A 19423-nucleotide genomic window follows, 5' to 3' on the forward strand; every position below is an offset into this window, starting at 1 on the left:
TAGATCCAAAATTCTAAATAGGACCCAACAATCATTGAAATGATTCGAAATTAGATCCAAAATTCTAAATTGGATCCAACAATCATTGAGATGATTCGAAATTGGATCCAAAATTCTAAATTTTATCTAACAATCATTGAGATGATTCAAAATTGTATCAAATTCGAAACTGGATCCAACAATCATTGAGATGATTTGAAATTGTATCCAACAACAGTCATTGAGACATTTTCAACTGAGTTTGTTTAAAATTGCACAACTAAAACACATTAAGTCATTTAATAAGACCTGCTGTTGTGGGGTTCTCCTGTCTGATTAGCTCATTTGTTATAATCTGTGTAGTTTATAGACTCATTTCCTTTTGCTAACACGTACTTGTTTGTCTTCTATAATGTGCCATAAAACTGAACTCTAGTCCATAAAACAATCAGCAGGAGAAAACATGGATATATTACAAATAATTACGCTTTTCTCTCACAGTGCATGCAATAGTTACTCTACATTCATTTATAAAGCACTTTCAAACCATAAGAATGGATGAAATTTACTTTGTTTCTTGGGAATCGAACCCATGACCTTAAGTTCTATTTCGGCATGACCTCACTTGAGTTATAAACCTTCATGAGAGTGAATGAGTTTCACACGTCAGATGGCAGATCTGTTTACCTACGTGCCTCTCTGCCAGTTCTAATGAGCTTAACGAATTAAGATCCTCACCTCTACCTGTCCATGCGTGTGCATCTATTTCTCCTCCTGTTGACGCAGTCTGGTGTTTCCCGATAGGGATCTGACGTGTCTTGGGACTCAGTCTGGCCCTTATAAAGAGGTCCACTCGAGCATCCATGCATTGATCTCATCAGTCAGCAGTGCTTGAAGACTTCTCATCTCCATCTGAGAGAACATGGAGCCCATCAGCCACACCGTGAGCGTCCCAGACTCAGTTTATCCCCGCAGGCCGATGCGGGTGGTCCCGAGAGGAGCCTCCTCTAATTTTGTGGGGAGCACCATTGTGATTCTGTCCTCGTACGCCGTGGCGACGTTGGCCATGAACTGCGGCAAAAAGATCCAGGAGGAGCGACTGAAACCATCTGAAAACTGATGCCGAGTGCCTCATCAAGAGCTGCTGCTATTTGATACGGACGTGCACCTTGGAGAGACTTTCTTCAATAAAACGATGTGCAGAACGTTCCAGTCCTCAAGGACTCGGGTTGATAAATCTATGCAACTTTGTTGTGATGCTTTTCTCTACGATTCTGCTGAATCACGAAGCCAAGAACAGAGAAACAGACCATTATATCAGCATCGGCTGTCATATGAGTCCACGAGAGGACGAGACTCTGGAACAAATGAACCAAAATGAGGCCTATGGGACCAGATTTTACAGTTCTTTTTACTGAAATGTTTTTCATTGTTTGAATTTAAAGATAAAGCCACTTGTTATCACTTGTTTTTATTTGTTTTATTCTAATAGTGGAGCAGAGACATACGCTGAGAGTTTTAAATCAAGTGTGATTTGTTCATGTCAATGTGCTGAATTCATTAAAATGTTTTAATACATTGTGTTAAAAGAGCTTGTTGGACCTTGCTTTATTGGTAATGCACTTTATGGAGCAGATGATATCATTTAACATGAATAGCAGATCAACCTTCGCATATGCAAACATTATACAGTATATAGTGTGCAGAAGTCTTCAGTGAATATGGTAATGTAATAAGCATGATTCATTTCCACTCTACACTTTTTTTTCACCAGTGTAGTTACCTTGAGAATAAAAAGTCATTTAAAAACTAGATTTGTTTACATATTCTAAATGGTATTTATATGAGCAAAACTCACCACCACAGCACAGGCCCGTTCACACCAAGGATGATAGCTAACGATAACCATAAAGTTTTAATAATCATTACAGTTCCAGGAGAATAGTGAAGTCCACACACCATGCATTTATAGCGGACGTTGCTAAGCCTCTCCATATAACATAAAGACACATGGTTTGTTTAGTTTGGGGTTTTTATTACACACACAGATGGTTTTAATCTGATCCACAAACTGTCAATAAACAGGGCAAGAGAAATAATAATTCATTCATTCCTTCCCTTGAGCAATCTGACATGCTGTGCTGCTCTTCCCGTGTGTCCACCACTAGATGGGATGGAGCGCTTCTGTTCGGCTGGATGTCAGTCCTGCCAGCTGAAAACAACAGGCAGTTTTACATTAACCAGATGAAGTGAAACACTATGCAATGCAAAAAAAACAATTGTTTGAAATGAAGGATCGTCTGAGCCTTCGAGTCAGAGACCCTTCGCTAAAGGGAAGACAAGCTTCGAAGACAAGCTTTTTTAATGGTTATCAGTGGTGGAGAGTTATAAGCTAAATTAACTACTTTTGTGAGGAAATTGGTTATTACTTAATGAATTCACAGCTTGTCTGCTAGACTGCTAATATTCAACTATTTTTTTGGCATTAAATATTTACTTTTGAGGCAGGTTTATTTGGAGTTTGTGTAACGTAGGCCAGTAAGAGCTGTGCGTGTAAACCTCACTCCCCTGGCCTCAAGAGTCACGCTAGCGACTGATGCTAGTGGCTGTAGTCTTTGTTTGCGTGCTTGTCTCCCACGCTGTAGGACCCCTGTTCGAGTCCTGCTTGGAGCGGGTCGAGAAGGACTGGTTACATTTGGTGCCGTGACCCGGATGAGTCAGTTTTAGGGGGTGACTGTAACGTAGGCCAGTGAGAGCTATGTGTGTAAACCTCACTCCCTTGGTCTCAAGAAGTGCGCTAGCGACTGATGCTAGCGGCTGCTGTCTTTAGTCTCCTTGTTAGCGCCTGTTTCCCACGCCAGAGACCCCCGTTAGAATCCGCTCTGAGTGGGTCGAGAAGGACCGGTTACATTTACAACAAAAAAATGGCTATTTCACTGTACGACATTACTTGGTCATTTCTATGGTTCATTTCTCTGCTAACAGAGATCGACAGTTGTTAAACCATTACACTTTCCTTAATGGTATCTCACTATAATAAGAACATCTCTACTTTGAGGATACTTTCTCATTATAGGCCATAACAAAACTACACACTTTAAACTCCTTTTTAATAGTGGAATACAAATAACCATTGTACTTTGATATTTATCATGATACAGAATGATTAGCATATCCATATGCCATTTATGAATTCACAGAGAACATTAAGGTACTTACAAGAATACCATGGCATTACCCTCCAAAATTGATATGTGTTTGATATTGAAACAGAAAATTGTGGGCCGTACATCTAGCTAGGCTAACTGAGGCTAGGCTAAATTGCGTCCAATTCACCGCTCGCCAGGAGTTTGACTGACAGGTGATCTGACCAATCAGAACGCAGAAACCAACATTTTTTCTGACAAACAAACCAGACAGGAGAGTTAGTAGATTCATTTTGGTGGACTTTAACTTGAAAAATGGTGGGTATTGACGTCTTGCCATGGTCGAAACAACATACCTTCTGATGTTCATTCATGTTTATTGGTGCTATGACTAGTAGTAAAGAGGAAGAGATGATCAGCTCATTGCCTCTTGAACTGAGGCGTTACAACGATCTGTCACGGCACATTAAAGAGCCACAAAACGGTTTGAATTTCTTAAAAAAAAATGTAAAAGCTAAGACTGTTTCATATAAAACGTAACCTGCTCTGTCTCGTCTGTTGGCGCGTTGTCAGTGTCCTCTCTGCTACGCGATTTATTTTTTACCATGGCTTGTCGGACGTAGCAACAGTAACTAAGGGGGGCGGGTCATTTGCTCCGTACGAGTGAAACCAGCTCTGAATGGTGGAACGAATTCAGTGCAATTAGCAGCGGTCTTTTGGTCGTATTGTGGGTGACCTCTCCAGGAACGAACACAACAACGGCTCATCCATGAATAGCTTTGACACAAAGGATTATTATTCCAGCTCAGATGACCAAAGGCTAATAGCTTCTGTCTGCTGTCCTCAGCCCCAAAATAAAACACTTGAACGAGCGTCGAGAGACCTGCGGCCCCTGCTTACGAAACTGTCTGTATCATTATGAATCACTCTGACAGGTCTTAACTACATGACATGACTGATAACACACATGCCATCTGAAACAGCTTCCGACGGTAACCCCCGTTGGAAGAAGCCAGAGTGTTTCAGACTGAATCCTCTACAGCTCTGTAACTAGGGCACAGTGTTTTCCGTTTGGGGCCAAAAACGTCTTAAAGCGGCGCACGGAGGTGGGATTATTCCAGAAGGAAGATTAGAGAAGGAATAACCAGCAAAACAAGCCCTCAGTGCCTGCCTGCTGAGAGAAATGATCATCTCTAATGTGAAGGCCATGATTATAGCATCTGTTTACTGCAAATGGCTTCTTCTTGGTATCATATATATCAAACATATCAGTCAAGCAGATTAAATGGCTGATATTTGACCATTTTGAGCCACTTTTAGATACGCATTATGCATTAGTGTTATTTTAGTATCATCGCGATATTATGAGGCTTTCGTTTTTAGGTAACACTTTACAATAAGATTCATTAACATTAGTTAACTACCTTAGTTAACATGAACTAAGAATGAACAATACTTCTTCAGCATTTATTTTCAACATTTACTAATACATCATTAAAATCAAAGGTTGTGTTTGTTAACATTAGATAATGTACTGTGAACTAACATGAACAAATAACGAACAGCTGTATTTTTATTAACTAACATTAACAAAGATTAATAAATACTGTAACAAATGTATTGCTCATGGTTAGTTCATGCAGTAAATACATTAATGTTAACTAATGAATCTTATTGTAAAGTGTTACTGTTTTTTATATTGTGTAAAAATAGTGTTAATTTGATTTGTCTGTGCGTTATGTTAAACTTTATGTAGGCTAAAGTTTAGCAGTTTACTCGTAGTTTATTGCAGAAGTTTAGATCAACCAATGAGACTTCACCATGTGAGAAACAGCATATAATACGTTCATGTTGACATAGACGTGTTTGCAACGGAACAAGAAGCTTAGGTGTCCCAATTCTCCCAATGTCCCAGATTATCCTAATTCACCCTGGATTCACCTCATGTAATATACGAGACAGGTTTTGGGGAAAACAAAACATGTGCAGGTGACTCAGTGGCACATGATGAGAGGCAATTAGAAACAAGGTCACATGAAATAAAGCCACATTACCTATTATTATTATTAGAATGTATGATCAAAGTGTCTTTGTTTATGTCTATGTCTATTTATAGTCTTATTGCTTTTATTATTTTCCTTTGATAACTGCACTCACTAAGAACAAACTAATGGTAAATGCGTGTGTGCGCGCGCGTGCGTGCGTGTGTGTGTGAGAGAGAGAGAGAGAGAGAGAGAGAGAGAGAGAGAGAGAGAGAGAGAGAGAGAGAGAGAGAGAGAGAGAGAGAGGGAGGGGCGTTGTCATCGAGATGTCCTTCGACTATAGCTCGGGGAAAAGAGTGAGAGAGCAGATCAAACCGGAGAGCATCAGAACAGCCACTGGACGCAGCAACATCAGGTATGAAGGAGTTTCATGGACATATTAACAGTCATTTTGTGTTTTAGAAGATTTTAACTCTGACGTGAGGTGTTTACTGTGTGCAGTTTGAGTAGATCAGTCTGAGTAATTCTTCATCCTCTTATGCAGGACTGCACGACACAGTTAAAGGACATTCATACGAACAGCACAGTTAATCATGATGTTGTCTTTTATGATTTATTTTCCTCTTAAGATGAGCTGTGAAAACTTTCGGTTGAACTGAACCTGTTCATTACTTTGATATATCAAACTAAAAGTTTCTGTAGGCTGTGATGTAAACAGTGCATCAAGATTTAACCTATATATAAACTCAGGTGTATTTTGTCATTTAGAATGAATTTATTGTATTATTTATATTTTATTTGGGAATATTATATTTTATGTTTTAATGCATTATTTGAATTCAGTTTTTATTTGGGAATATATATTACATTATTATTATTATTTTGGAATATATATATATTAGGCCTGTGTTTTAATGTATTATTTGATTTCAGTTTTTATTTGGGAATGTATATTTATTTTTATTTAAGTTACATTATTTTTATTTTATTTCTAATTTGGGAATATATATTTATTTTTTTACTTGGAAAAAAAATTCTTTCCAGTTTATATTTTCAGAATTTTGAGTTTAGCAGGATTCCTAATTGCTAGTTAGGATTGATTCCAAATTTTGACGGAAATTCCTCTTATATTGGTTGAGGATTTCAGACAGATAAAAAATAAACACATCAAGTAACCAGTGATTAACTGAGCTATAATCTGTTTACTTTTATGAATAAGTGATTGTGAAGCGTTATGTAATTCGTAACATAATATGAATAAATGAATGCAAATGTGAATCAAAGTTTCATGTTCTGAAGCATCATAATGTTAGTAGATGAAAGTCACAATAAAGTGTTTCCCATCCCAGGTTATTTCTTACAGTTGAAAGACAAACGCAGGTGAAAATGGGCGTGTCCAGAGCTCTGCTCGGCCTCGCCTGCCTCGTTCTATTGGCTGCTGCTGTGATGAGTCACGAGGGGGCGTGTCTTAAGGACGGGAGACACAAAGCCACACCCAGTCCTGAGCCCCGTCTGAAGGACTGCTCGCTCTACACAGAGAGTGTGTGCACACACTTTATAGTCCTCTCTAGGGTGACCACCCGTCCCGCGTAGCGCGTGCGCGCTGAAGCCCAATTCACGCGTCACGCAAATTGAGACCGTGTCACGCATAATCTATGCTTGCTCAAAAAAAAGTTGGTCGCTCTATATACTCGAGCCCCAAGCAGACAAACGAACATTACTTGACATTTCAGCACGCTATTGTTGCCACACAAACCCCTCAGTTGAACTGCTGACTAGGTTGTTGTCAACTTTTTCGTTGTTGTCATGACAGCGCACGCACGCGCATACCAGACACACTTGAAAGGAAGGAACTTTTAGATGCGCGCTTTTCAATTCGAAAAATTCGAGAAAGAGACTGTCTGAGAGGAGCCAACGGCATCATCAATTAAAAAGAGAAGGTGTGAGTACAAGAAACAAGAATGGGGAAATGAATATTTGTGGCTGAAAGGTGTTGAGGGGGATACCGAGAGAGGGCTTTTGTGACCTTTGCAAAACGTCCTTCTCAATCGGACATGGAGGGAGGGGAATAGCCTACGAGGTGAATTGTTCAATTTTTTTTTAAATACTTTTTTTAACTGTTCCTGTGGTGTTGAGCAACTACAATTCCTGTTAATCCTATACATTTATATTATAATTTATTAATTTATTTAAAGTAAATAAATTGTAATGAAAAATAAATAAAATTAAATAGTAAATCTTAAGTGGAAGTACATCTGTCAATTCATTGAATGTTTAAAATATTATGAGTCTTTATTTAGAAAAAAAATACACATTGGTTGGCTTATTCATGAGCATACATCAAAAATTACACGTTTAGGAGAATAGGGCATTATTAATACTATGCAAGGTGGTATGTGCTAGAAATTTGTTAACCACTATCAGTGAGTCTGCCAGTGGGGCACCGCCGCGCCATCAGTGTCCCACATTGTCCCTCAGAAACATACCCCTTGTCCCCCCTTGGGCTTATTAGCAGGTGGTCACCCTAGTCCTCTCACAATCACACAGTTGATTCAAAACTGGTCCAGATCAGTTCATTAAAAACTTCTGATTCATTTTACCGTCCATTTGGGACTGTATTGTTTGTAGTTTGTCTCAGGTTGTTAATGTTTGTGTCTCTTTTCAGATTCATGTTGTTCTGAGACGGATGTCCAGGATCTCTCCGGCTCTGTGGACAACTCTCCCTGGGATAAGTGTGGTCTTCTCAGCCCTCTGTAAGATTATATTCATTCCCTAAATAGATATGATTCATATTTACACTGTAAAATCTTTATTAAAATCTTTGTAAAAATTTATTTATTTATTTATTTATTTATTTATTTATTTATTTATTTATTTATTTTTAATCCAGGTTTGTTTGTTTATAATTCATGTTTTTTTTATTCATTTTTATTTATTTATTTATATATTTAGTCAGTTATTTTTAATCCAGGTTTGTTTGTTCATAATTCATGTTTAATTATTTTGAATTCATTTTTATCTATTTATTTATTTTTCGCTTATGTGTTGTGGTTTTTGTGCCTGTGAAGTTTTGTGTAAATGCTCATTATTTTTTTACTGAATGTGTTTGTGAAGTACCATCTCTTTTTCTTCAACTAAAAAAGAATTATATATATATGTGTGTGTGTGTGCGTGTGTGTGTGTATATAACAGTCTCTCTCTCTCTCTCTCTCTCTCTCTCTCTCTCTCTAGCTGCGAGTCCTTCCTGAAGCGCGCGGTGTGTTTTTATCGCTGCTCTCCTGACGCTGCTCGCTGGCCACACCCACATCATGACTCCTCCCTGAAGGCGGTACCTCTGTGCCACAGCTTCTGCAGAGACTGGTGAGGCCCCGCCCACTCATGCTCACACACTGTCTTCAGGTCCAAGGCCATAACCTTTTGTGATGCGCTGTTGGTAATATCATGACCACTGTTGCAGGTACGAGGCCTGTAAACTGGACCTGACGTGTGCTCGAGACTGGGCCACCGACCCAAGAGGACAGAACTGCACCGGCGGCTGTGTGTCTTACCAACAGGTAACATAATACCAAACATAATACATCAAACTCACTAGATCTGTACATTTCTGAAGAAAATGTGATATTCGTCTGGGCAAAACTCATTGATGTGTGTTTTGGGTGGTTGCCAGGGGGTTGCTATGCAATTGCTAAGGTTTTTTAAATGTTTTTAGTGTGTTTCTAAAGTGTTTTTAGTGGTTGTTGGCACATTGCTGTGTGTTTTAGGTGGTTACCAGGGTGTTGCTATGCAGTTGCTGAAGTTTGTTTATATTTTTAGTGTGTTGCTAAAGTGTTTTTAGTGGGTTTTGACACATTGTGTTTGACACATTTGATCTGTACATTTCTGAAGAAAATGTGATATTCGTCTGGGCAAAACTCATTGCTGTGTGTTTTGGGTGGTTGCCAGGGTGTTGTTATGCAGTTCCTAATGTTTTTTAAAGGTTTTTAGTGTGTTTCTAAAGTGTTTTAGTGGGTTATGACACATTGATGTGTGTTTTGGGTGGTTGCCAGGGTGTTGTTATGCAATTCCTAATGTTTTTTAAAGGGTTTTAGTGTGTTTCTTAAGTGTTTTAGTGGGTTATGACACATTGCTGTGTGTTTTGGGTGGTTGCCAGGGTGTTGTTATGCAATTGCTAAGGTTTTTTAAAGGGTTTTAGTGTGTTTCTTAAGTGTTTTAGTGGGTTATGACACATTGCTGTGTGTTTTGGGTGGTTGCCAGGGTGTTGTTATGCAATTGCTAAGGTTTTTTAAAATGTGTTTAGTGGTGTTTGGTACATTGCTGTGTGTTTTGGGTGGTTGCCATGGTGTTGCTATGCAGTTGCTAAGGTTTGTTTATATTGTTAGTAGGTTGCTAAAGTGTTTTTAGTGGGTTTTGATACATTGATGTGTGTTTTTTTTTTAATGTTTTCAGTGTGTTGCTAAAATGTTTTAGTGAGTTTTGGCACATTGCTTTGTGGTTTGGGTGGTTGCCAGGGTGTTGCTATGCAATTGCTAATGTTTTTTTATGTTTTCAGTGTATTGCTAAAGTGTTTTTAGTGGGTTTTGGCTCATTGCTTGCAATGTGTTCCTAGGGAATTGTGGGAGGTTGCCACGGTATTTCTATGCAGTTACTAAGTGGTCTATTTTGCTAAGAATGTTGTGAATGTTAAGGTTTTCTGAGTAGTTTTTGTCACATGTACTGCTATGTAGATTTTTTAATGTTGGTTATGTGTTGCTAAGTAGTTGATGTGTTAAACTTTAGCACATTGCTCTGTGTACCTAGGGTGTTTGCCAGGTTATTGCTATGCAGTTGTTAAGAAGTTGATAATGTGTTCTAAAGGAGTTTTGCACATTGCCATGAGTTGTGGCTGGTTGCCAGGGTGTTGCTATGCAGATGCAAAAATGTAGGTGTGTTTCTTAGTGGTTGCCATGGTGTTACAAGGACTTCTTAATATTTTTATTGTGTCCCTAAGTTGTTGTTGAAGTGTTGTGAGGACATTTGAAACATTGCTGTATTGCTATGATGTTGTACGTGATTGCCAGCATGTTGCTATGCAGTTGCTAAGGTCTTCTGAATATTTTTTTAGTATGTTGTTAAGTGGTTGCTTAGGTGCTCTAAATAGTTGTAGCACATTGCTATCTATTGCTATGGCATTACTGGTGGTTGCCAGGGTGTTGTTGCTAAGTTTATTATGTTAGAGTGTGTTGCTAGGAGGTTGTTAAGGTGTTCTGAGGATGTTTGACACATTGCTGTATTGGCATGATATTGGTATGCAGTTTTTAAGAAGTTCTGAAGAGTTTTTACATGTTGCTATATGGTTGTTTAGGTGTTCTGTTACTAGGGGTTTTTGCTGTGTGGTTGGTAAGGAATCATTGATGTCTGGGGCTTTTGTGTTGAGCTTTAATTACACAGAGGGGATAGTTTTAACCTAATCTCCAAATTGGGACTCAACAGGGCAAGAGAAATAATGAGGTTTGTTCACATCACTAGCCACGTGGCCCTTCAAATTGCGCAAATTGAAATTACGCATTGAAAATACGGCCAATGGAAACACGTCAATTTCGCAAAAACTCCCATATATCACAAAACAGTTTTTTACGCTCGCATGAGGTGGTTTTTCAGGCAATTTGAAAAAGAAATATTTTGCAAAACTGCAATGGAAACAGTTTTTACGCATTTACAGTTTTTACAGCATTTACGGTATGTTTGGACAGAAGACGAGAGTTCTTCATTAAACTCATAAAAGACAAATGTATTACAGGAATACTAGACTCTAAACAACAAGGAAATGCCACAATCAAGACCATTGAAGCAGATATGAGGGAGAAATACCCAGAAACACCTTATATGTGCCGCTCCCAAGTATAAGGGGTTTTCCTTGCCATTAATGCTTGTATAACATTCCTACGTCTCCTTCCATTAAAAGTAATGGCTAGTGCGGTGGCTGGGATATACGTAAACCCATACCAACATCGGTTGCCATAATTATTGGAATGACTTATCGCGAGAGGAAAAAATCACGTTTCAGTCGCAAAACATCAGCTAATGGAAACGGCGTCATTTTGCAATAGTTTTTTATCAACATTTACAAAATAGCACAAAAGTTTTGCGCATGGAAACGTGGAAACTGTCTGATACAAACATCACTACAGAGGTTTCCCACATAGCAGTTTTTTCTCCGGTCCACAAAGCCCCTTTTTTACATGGCCCACATACTGCAAAGAATGACGGCCCTGGAGTGGCCAAGTAACTGGCCCGCGTCTCAGGCAATTACTTACCCATAACTGGTCCTGCACTGGGCATGAATAGGTTTTAGTGTTGGTACTGATTTTCAGCCTTAAGTAAACCAGAAACGGTTGTGTGTGTTGTGATACTCTGAAAGATTTTATTAAATCATTATGCAGAAAATGTTTTGACAGGATCATGTAGACTCACACAGACATCAGTAATCGGAGTATGAATCTCAACAATGCATATAAATATTCAGATCAATAATGAACATCACAAAACAAGCTACTAAAGTCACAGCTTTGTTGATTGTCACCATTGTTGAGATTCGTATATGATGACGACATCACCAATAAGTGACCAACATCATCTGATGAGATTTTCTCCAGCAATCTTCTTGCCATAACAAATGTGTAATGTGATACAAAAGCAGCAAAAGAAATACTAATGTTAAAAACGTAAGGGTCAAGAGCCCAACTAAAGCAAACACCGATCATCATAATGGTGACTTCAAACATTTTTTTTACAATAAGTCTTCAACGCCTAAACCTCTCAATAAGAACTTTAGTATAAAATAAATAGTCAAACTGGATTGTAATAAGTGAATATGCTGAGATCTTGAGAGATCTGTCAGTGTTTAATGTTCTGTTGCTCCCAGTTATTTGAATTAATTCAGGAAATACCTGTTAAATAAGTGTTTTTCTGTAAAAACATTTAAGGAAATAACATTTTTTTTTTCACTTTATTTAAAACAGAATATTTTACTTTAATTTTAAGGAGATAAACATCCACAACAGGAATAAAATACAGTGTATTTTATGACAGCATATTCATAAAATGATGCCCCTTGATTAACAAAATTAATGAAATATTGCATGATTATGGTATGGTTTAATCAATTCAGTATTTAAAAATTTAGTATTGTTAAAAATTAACCTTTTAAATGCTAAGTCATAACAGATGAAACATTATCATTTCAAATGAAGTAAATTGTCAATCAGTGAAGTCAACTGCAGTAAAGTGCACTTAATTGGAGCAGATGATCACTGGATTGATCTGAGACACACACTCCTCCCACCAGCAGTCGCCCTCATGTTGTTTACTGTGATCATGCTTTGCCATCATTGCCACACATGGCCCAGCTCTGGCTGACAGGAGACATGTCATTGCCAGCGTGAGGACACATTGGGGCCAAGATCACTTGCTATGTGGGTTGTTCACATCACCGTCAGAACTGGAGAGAGTATGTAACTTCAGGCATGGACACAGCTGGAACGTCTTTAGAAAACACACACACACACACACACACACACACACACACACACACACACACACACACACACACACAGTGAACGTGTCAGTTCATGTCACATTTCCTCACCACTGACATGCTGTACATGTGAAAAGAGAGAGAGATGTGAATCAGTGCAACCGGCCTTTCGTACAGTCATTTTCAACGCTGAACGTGGTTGATATAATCTAATTTGTTGTTTCAACATTGATTCAACATTGCAACAGTGCAATACAGTAATGGTTGTAAAAATGTTACAAAATACTTAAAAATCAATGAATTTCAGCAACATCTGTCACAATATCAGTGTTAATTTGATTCGCTAAATCAAAACATATTCAACTGTGATCCAATTTTGATTCGCTCATAATTAATGAATTATTTATTTGGTGAATGGAGTTGTCCAGTAATACCAAGATAAAGCAAGCAAGTGTTTGGCTGGTCATGTGATCCCAACATGATTTTTAATGTTAAACAGACTTGTCTGTCATTCACTTCTTTAGGGGTAAAATATTTTTAATGAGGTTTAACAGTGAGCAGGACTTGATTTAATCATGATGAATTCGCTGGATGGTGAAAGTGTCTCTATGAAGCTGCTTGATAAATCAGAGAGATAAAGCCGGATGTCGGCCGGAAATGAAAGTCGTTTTGGAAGTGGAAGTTATGATTTTCATAAAAGATTATACTTTTTTTCGTAGAATAGCGTGCAGTGATGAATCATTGCCAATAAGAGCAGGAAGGTGATTAAGATTATCGAGTCATAGTTGATCCCATGTTGGTTTTACGATCACTGTGTTTCTGTGGAAATGCCGCTGGCAGTAAAAATTCATAATCAACACAATCATCATCACATGTGCATAACCATGAGTGACAGAGAAACACACACACACTTCACATGTTCTTCTGAGGGGTGAAAATCACAGCCAATAATGAGATAGAGAAAGCAGAGGAGGTGTGTGTGTGTGTTCTACTTTGTGAAATCATTAAAGCTGATGTGCGAATTTAACGACGGATAATGTTAGCAGCGGATCCGAAATGTTTTCTCATCATTACACATAATATTTTTGATGCTACATGGATGGTAAGATCCCTCATAACTGCAGCTGTGCTCTTCACATTGCTTTAGTAATTTAATTTTTATTTTCCCAGTTGAATAACTAGCAGTCTGAAGGATGATTTTGGTTGTAAGTTCTGCTGTTAATGTATATTTACTGCTAGTTTTTTATGTTTTAAAAATGCACAATACCAAGCAATTACACACTGCATTCTCAGCATGGCCACAAGGGGCCACTATTGCAGCATTAGGGTGAGTCTTCTTTTTTTTTTTTTTTTTTTTTTTTTTTATTAACAAAAATGTTCAGAACAAAACTGTTTGCCAGGGGTACAAACATTAAAAGAAATAAGATTACAGAGGGTATGCAAAAAACACATTAGATGCATAGGAATTTTTTCAGAATAGAATTTGTTTTTAAAGCCTTTGACTGTTTAAGATCATTGATAGTGGTGCTATAATGAGATAGCTCTTGTATAAATAGATTAAATAATGGCTTGCTGTCAGTCCACTTTCTTTTATGAATGTGAAATTTTCCTAAAAATAAAACAAGTTGAACAAAGAAAATCAAGTCCTTTTCCAAATTAATGTCCTCAAAGTAAAAAAGAACGTCCTTCTCCTGCAAACATAATGATTGTCCTGTTTTCCTTTCAATAAAGTTTTGTACATTCATCCAGAACATTTTAGTAAACACACAGTGATAAAACAAATGTTCAATAGTTTCTTCATTTAAGCCACAGAAATTACATGCATACTCAATATCAATCTTAAATCTTTCTAATGTCTTCTTTGCCGGATATATTCTGTGTATAATTTTGAAAGATACTTCTTTTATTTTATTGTTAAGACAGAATTTATTACTCATCAACCAAATTTTTTTCCAATCAATATCCTTATAAAGAGATGTCCAAAAAATTTTAGCAGGAGGAACCGTAACATTTACCAAAAGATTTCTAATGTAATTACTTGAACATTTGTTTTTTGTAACATCTACACTTCCCAAAAAAATATTGTTAACAGGAGCTGTCACAAAAAGCTCTGTTCTGGATCCAATCATAAGTTGCAAAACATTCCTTGGGATAGCAGCGAAAACAATGCCATATTCTTTTGGTGTAACTGCAATATCAAATTTAGAAATAAATTCTTCAAACAATAACAATTGACCATCAGAATTCAGAAGTTGTGAAACCAAAACAACACCATTACTAACCCAGTTTTTGTTGTACAAAGATCTGTTTTTATACTGAATACACCTGTTATTCCAAATGTAATAAGTTGTAGGTGAGAAATGATGTTTGTACACCAGTTTCCATGACAGCAGAGCTTGCTTGTGGAAATTAGCTAATTTTACAGGCAATTTATCAGGGTTATAGTCACATTTCAACACGAATTTGAGTCCTCCAATTGAATTAAAAATGAATTTAGGGAAAGCATTCCAAATATTATCTTCTTCTTGTATTAATTTAGTTAGCCATTTAATTTTAAAAGTGTTATTTACTGTTTCAAAACGAAGAACCTCCAGACCTCCGTTTTGTCTTGTGTTACATAACACCTCTTTTTTAAGATAATGACACTTATTTCTCCAGATGAAATTGAAAAGAATTTTATCTAGTTTTTTAAAAACTGTAGTAGGCATTCCCAAAGCCAGAGACACATAAACAGCTCGTGATATCCCTTCAGCTTTGGACAGTAAAACTCTGCCATTTAAAGAAAGATCCCTCATTAACCACATGTTAAATTTTTTTGTTATTTGCTCAACTATTGGGTCAAAGTTTAAGTTGTTACGGGATTTTTCATTTTTATCAATAACAATGCCCAAATATGTAAAAGTACTCTTCACAGGGATATTATTTATCGACAACATATTGCATTCCTTCAATGGTAATAACACCGACTTACTTAAGTTCATTTCAAGTCCCGATACTTTTGAAAACATCTCTATACACTGAACCACTTTTGGAACTTCATATTCATTAGCTAGAAAAATTGCTGTATCATCTGCAAGTTGTGATAATTTAAATTCTCTATCTACTGCCGTGATGCCCTTAAATGAACTTTTTTTAATGTGTACAGACATAATTTCAGTAACAAGAAGAAATAAAAAGGGACTCAGAGGGCACCCTTGTCTTATACCTCGATGGATGTTAAATCTTGGGGTTGTGCCATGGGCCAGTCCAACAGAGCTATTACAATCTTTATAAAGTGTATTGACTGCTCTCAAAAATCTGTCTCCAAAACCAAAAACATGTATAGGGTGAGTCTTCTTCCACAGTCAGTTTTCTCATTGGATCATCAAACCAAAGACTTTATATATACAAACTAGACTATGCACTCATGTTACTATGAATGGGAGAAAGTGAAACAAGCAATATGGCGGAATAAGTGCCGCTTCAAAAAATAAGAGCCACGAAAGTGATCGTGTCACAGCTTAAGATGCGCGCTTAGGACTGCACATGAAAAATAAGACCTTTTTACCACTATTTGAGTGGTAAAAACCTTACCTGGTGCTTTAGAGAATTAGATGTTTCCCCATTCGAAGAAGCAGGAGCTGCACTATGACTGAAAAAGCTGCTCGAGAGGCATTTCAAAGATGGCCGCCGAGTGAAATGACTTGACATGCTCTTTGCGTGTCGGTCAAAAATAACAGAAATTATTTTTTTTATTTCAATGAAATGAATGTACTATATTTTAGTTCGATAATGTTTTTTATTTAATATTTTGTATTTTTAGGGGATTTTATGGTACTAAATTATATTTACGCTGTATTTATAATCCATTTATTCATTTATACAATTTCCAACTTAAACTGGCGTAAATCTTGAATGCTTTACAGCACAGACTTGGCAGATTATTATTGCTGAAGTGAAAGCAATAATTGATGAAGCATATTTTCAAAAACATGTTTTACTTTAAAACTGAGAAAATCAAAGCCACAAATCTAAACAAGTCGAGTTCAAAATTTGAGGTTGATATCTCAAAAAATTAGCTTTCAGTCAGATTTTGTTTGGCTGCAGTACCAAATGCTTCTACTAGATGAAATTCGCCTCCCAATCATTTCCAATGCGGCCATTTTTGACTGCGAGGAGCACAAATGTGACTTTTTTTTCCCCAGACCATTTAACCTTCTCGAATCATGTCTATTATTTTTGTGTGTGTGTGTTCACATAGTAAGTGCCAAAACCTTTACCAAGTTTCGTACCATTCCAATGAAGTACAAAAAAAAAAACGTAACTTTTTCGATCAAAAATGAACGAAGTGCACCGGTACTTTGATAGAACAGTTGTTGGTTTGCGTACTTGTAAGCATGTTCTGATCATCCATGCATCTGTGTTTGTTGATCAGATGTATCAGCACGGGCGAGACCTCTGCGAGAGTCTTTGGGGAGACGCCTTTATGACGGTTGAAGACGACCCCGGGGAAGAAGACGGCGTCGAAGGCCTTAGCTGCGGCTGTCTGACTCTCAGCCCCTCAGATCGAGAGGTGATCGCGGCCCTGAGGGTTCAGGAAGGAGACCCCGAAGAACTGGACACCACCAAGACCGGCCTGCCCCAGTACAGAGCGCCCTGCCCCCCTGCACAGCCTCAGACACGCAGTGCCACAGCGCCACCACAGGCCCGGAGGAGCAACACCGTCCTGCGCAAACGCTCTGTTCTGGCCACCGATATGGAAGGCAGTGGAAGCGGCTTCTAGAACATTTGTGTTCTAGATCTGCTGAATGTTTGTTATCAAGTGTTCTGTTTTTATCTTATCGGTTGAATTTGAAGTAAATGAATGCTTTCTACCGTAATTCTATTGTCTATTTAACACAGTCGACAAAACAATCCTGGATAGACTTTAACTAGTTCTGTAAATTTAAATTCTGCCTATTTTAACCTGTTAAAGGTGCATTGTGTAATATTTAGGAGGATCTGTTAACAGAAATGCAATATCATATACATAACTATGTTCTCAGTGGTGTATAATGAACCGATATGTTTTTATTACCTTAGATTGAGCCATTTCTATCTACATATACACCTCGGGTCCCCTTACAGTGAAATGCGCCGTTCTACGGTGGCCCTGAATGAACAAACATGTTTTGTCACTATTTTATTCTTCGTGCAAAGAAGCTAAAGCTAAAGTCAGCGAATAAAACACTGACACAATGATGAACAAGTAACAATAATATTCACAATAACATATCATTTTCCTGAATAATTAAGTAAACCTAATTTCTTAATTTATCTTTGTAAAGAAACCTCATTGTTTAACTGGCTACTCTCTGCTGTCTCACGCGACGACATCACTTCCTGTCGGCCACCTTAACTTCTGTTGGGTGCAATTCACAACCTCACCACTAGAGGCACACACTGCACCTTTAAAGGCAACGTGACAAGTTGAATTTAGGTCTGAATCTAATTGAATATTTGGTGACACTTTACAATAAGGTTTAACTACATGAACGAATAATGAACAATACTTCTATGGTGTTTATTAATCTTAGCTAATGTTAATCTCAGCATTTACTAATGCATTTTTAAAATCAAAGTTGTGTCTGGTAACATTAGTTAATGATCTAACCACAACATGAACAAACAATGAATAACTATTTTTATTAGCTAACATTTAACAAAGATTAATAAATGTTGTTTAAAATATATTGCTCATTATTAGTTAATGCATTAACTACTACTAATAAATGAGACTTTATTGTAAAGTGTTTTCAAATATTCTTATTCACCTGGAAATATGACAAATAACATCAGGAATATGGGTTGCGAATCTTGTTTTATGTTGAGTTGAACTGTTAATTCAGTGTGTTTTTGTATTTGCCCACTGCATGAAACTACATCATTTACAAATATTATTATGGCATTTTTGTCTCAGTTTAGATCTAAATGTTGCTATTGTCGCTTGTTTCTACAACTGTGATATTTCATTATAATCACAACATGTGGAAGTATGGATGTCTCATTTCTGCTAACATCACATTATCATACATGCATATAGCCTAATCTTTACATTTCACACAGTCGTATGTGTAATTTATGTCTGTGTGTTTTGAGTAAATGACTTTATTAGTGAAAACACAGATATGATTCAGCTGTCATTTACCCGAAGTATTTATAAATTAATGCTGTAAAGAAAAACTGTGAGAGCACTGTAAATTCTGTTTGACTAGTTATGAATGAGTGTACTAGTTGACTGTTTAACAGTGAACGCGAGGACATTGTGTTATGTGTGTATGTAAACGGATGGTCAGTGTGAGCAGTTTGATGTTTCTGTATTATGTGGCTGCCTTGAGTAAACGTGTTTCTCTTCTGATCTTATATGTCTGTAATTCATAAATAAACTAAATTAAAAATTATTCTTTTACCTGTTTTTTTTAAGCGGTTTAAACCACTTTAATCCCGTCATTGTTATTATCCTGTTTAGTGTAAAGTCTTGTTATCAATTAACCATGTGTTTATCTTGCCAAATTTATGCTACATTTAACTATTGAACTTAAATTATAGCATGAAATTCATATAGCCTACCCCTGGTTTCACAGACAAGGCTTAAGCCTAGTCCCAGACTAAGTAACTATGTTTGAGCTGTTTTAACTGAAAGCATATCTTAAAATATATCAGTGCCATTGTTTTTTCACTCAAGATGCACATCAGTAGTCTCATGTTTATAAAAGCTACTTAAATTATCCTAATTGAATCCTGGCTTAATCTAAACCCTGTCTGTGAAACCAGGTATAAGTGTC

At 37.1% G+C, this 19423-nt stretch overlaps 1 protein-coding gene across 1 annotated transcript; it reads left to right on the plus strand.

Moving 5' to 3' along the window:
• The first annotated feature begins 5467 nt into the window (after positions 1-5467).
• Positions 5468-19038, plus strand: rtbdn (retbindin). The gene is made up of 6 exons (XM_081361504.1): positions 5468-5522; positions 6457-6647; positions 7773-7860; positions 8339-8467; positions 8565-8661; positions 17035-19038. The coding sequence occupies exons 2-6, from the start codon at positions 6494-6496 to the stop codon at positions 17380-17382; spliced, it is 816 nt and encodes a 271-aa protein (XP_081217630.1). The 5' UTR covers positions 5468-5522; positions 6457-6493; the 3' UTR covers positions 17383-19038.
• The last annotated feature ends 385 nt before the right edge of the window (positions 19039-19423 follow it).

This window comes from Scardinius erythrophthalmus (assembly GCF_964197995.2).
Source record: "Scardinius erythrophthalmus genome assembly, chromosome: 1".
Taxonomy (NCBI): domain Eukaryota; kingdom Metazoa; phylum Chordata; class Actinopteri; order Cypriniformes; family Leuciscidae; genus Scardinius; species Scardinius erythrophthalmus.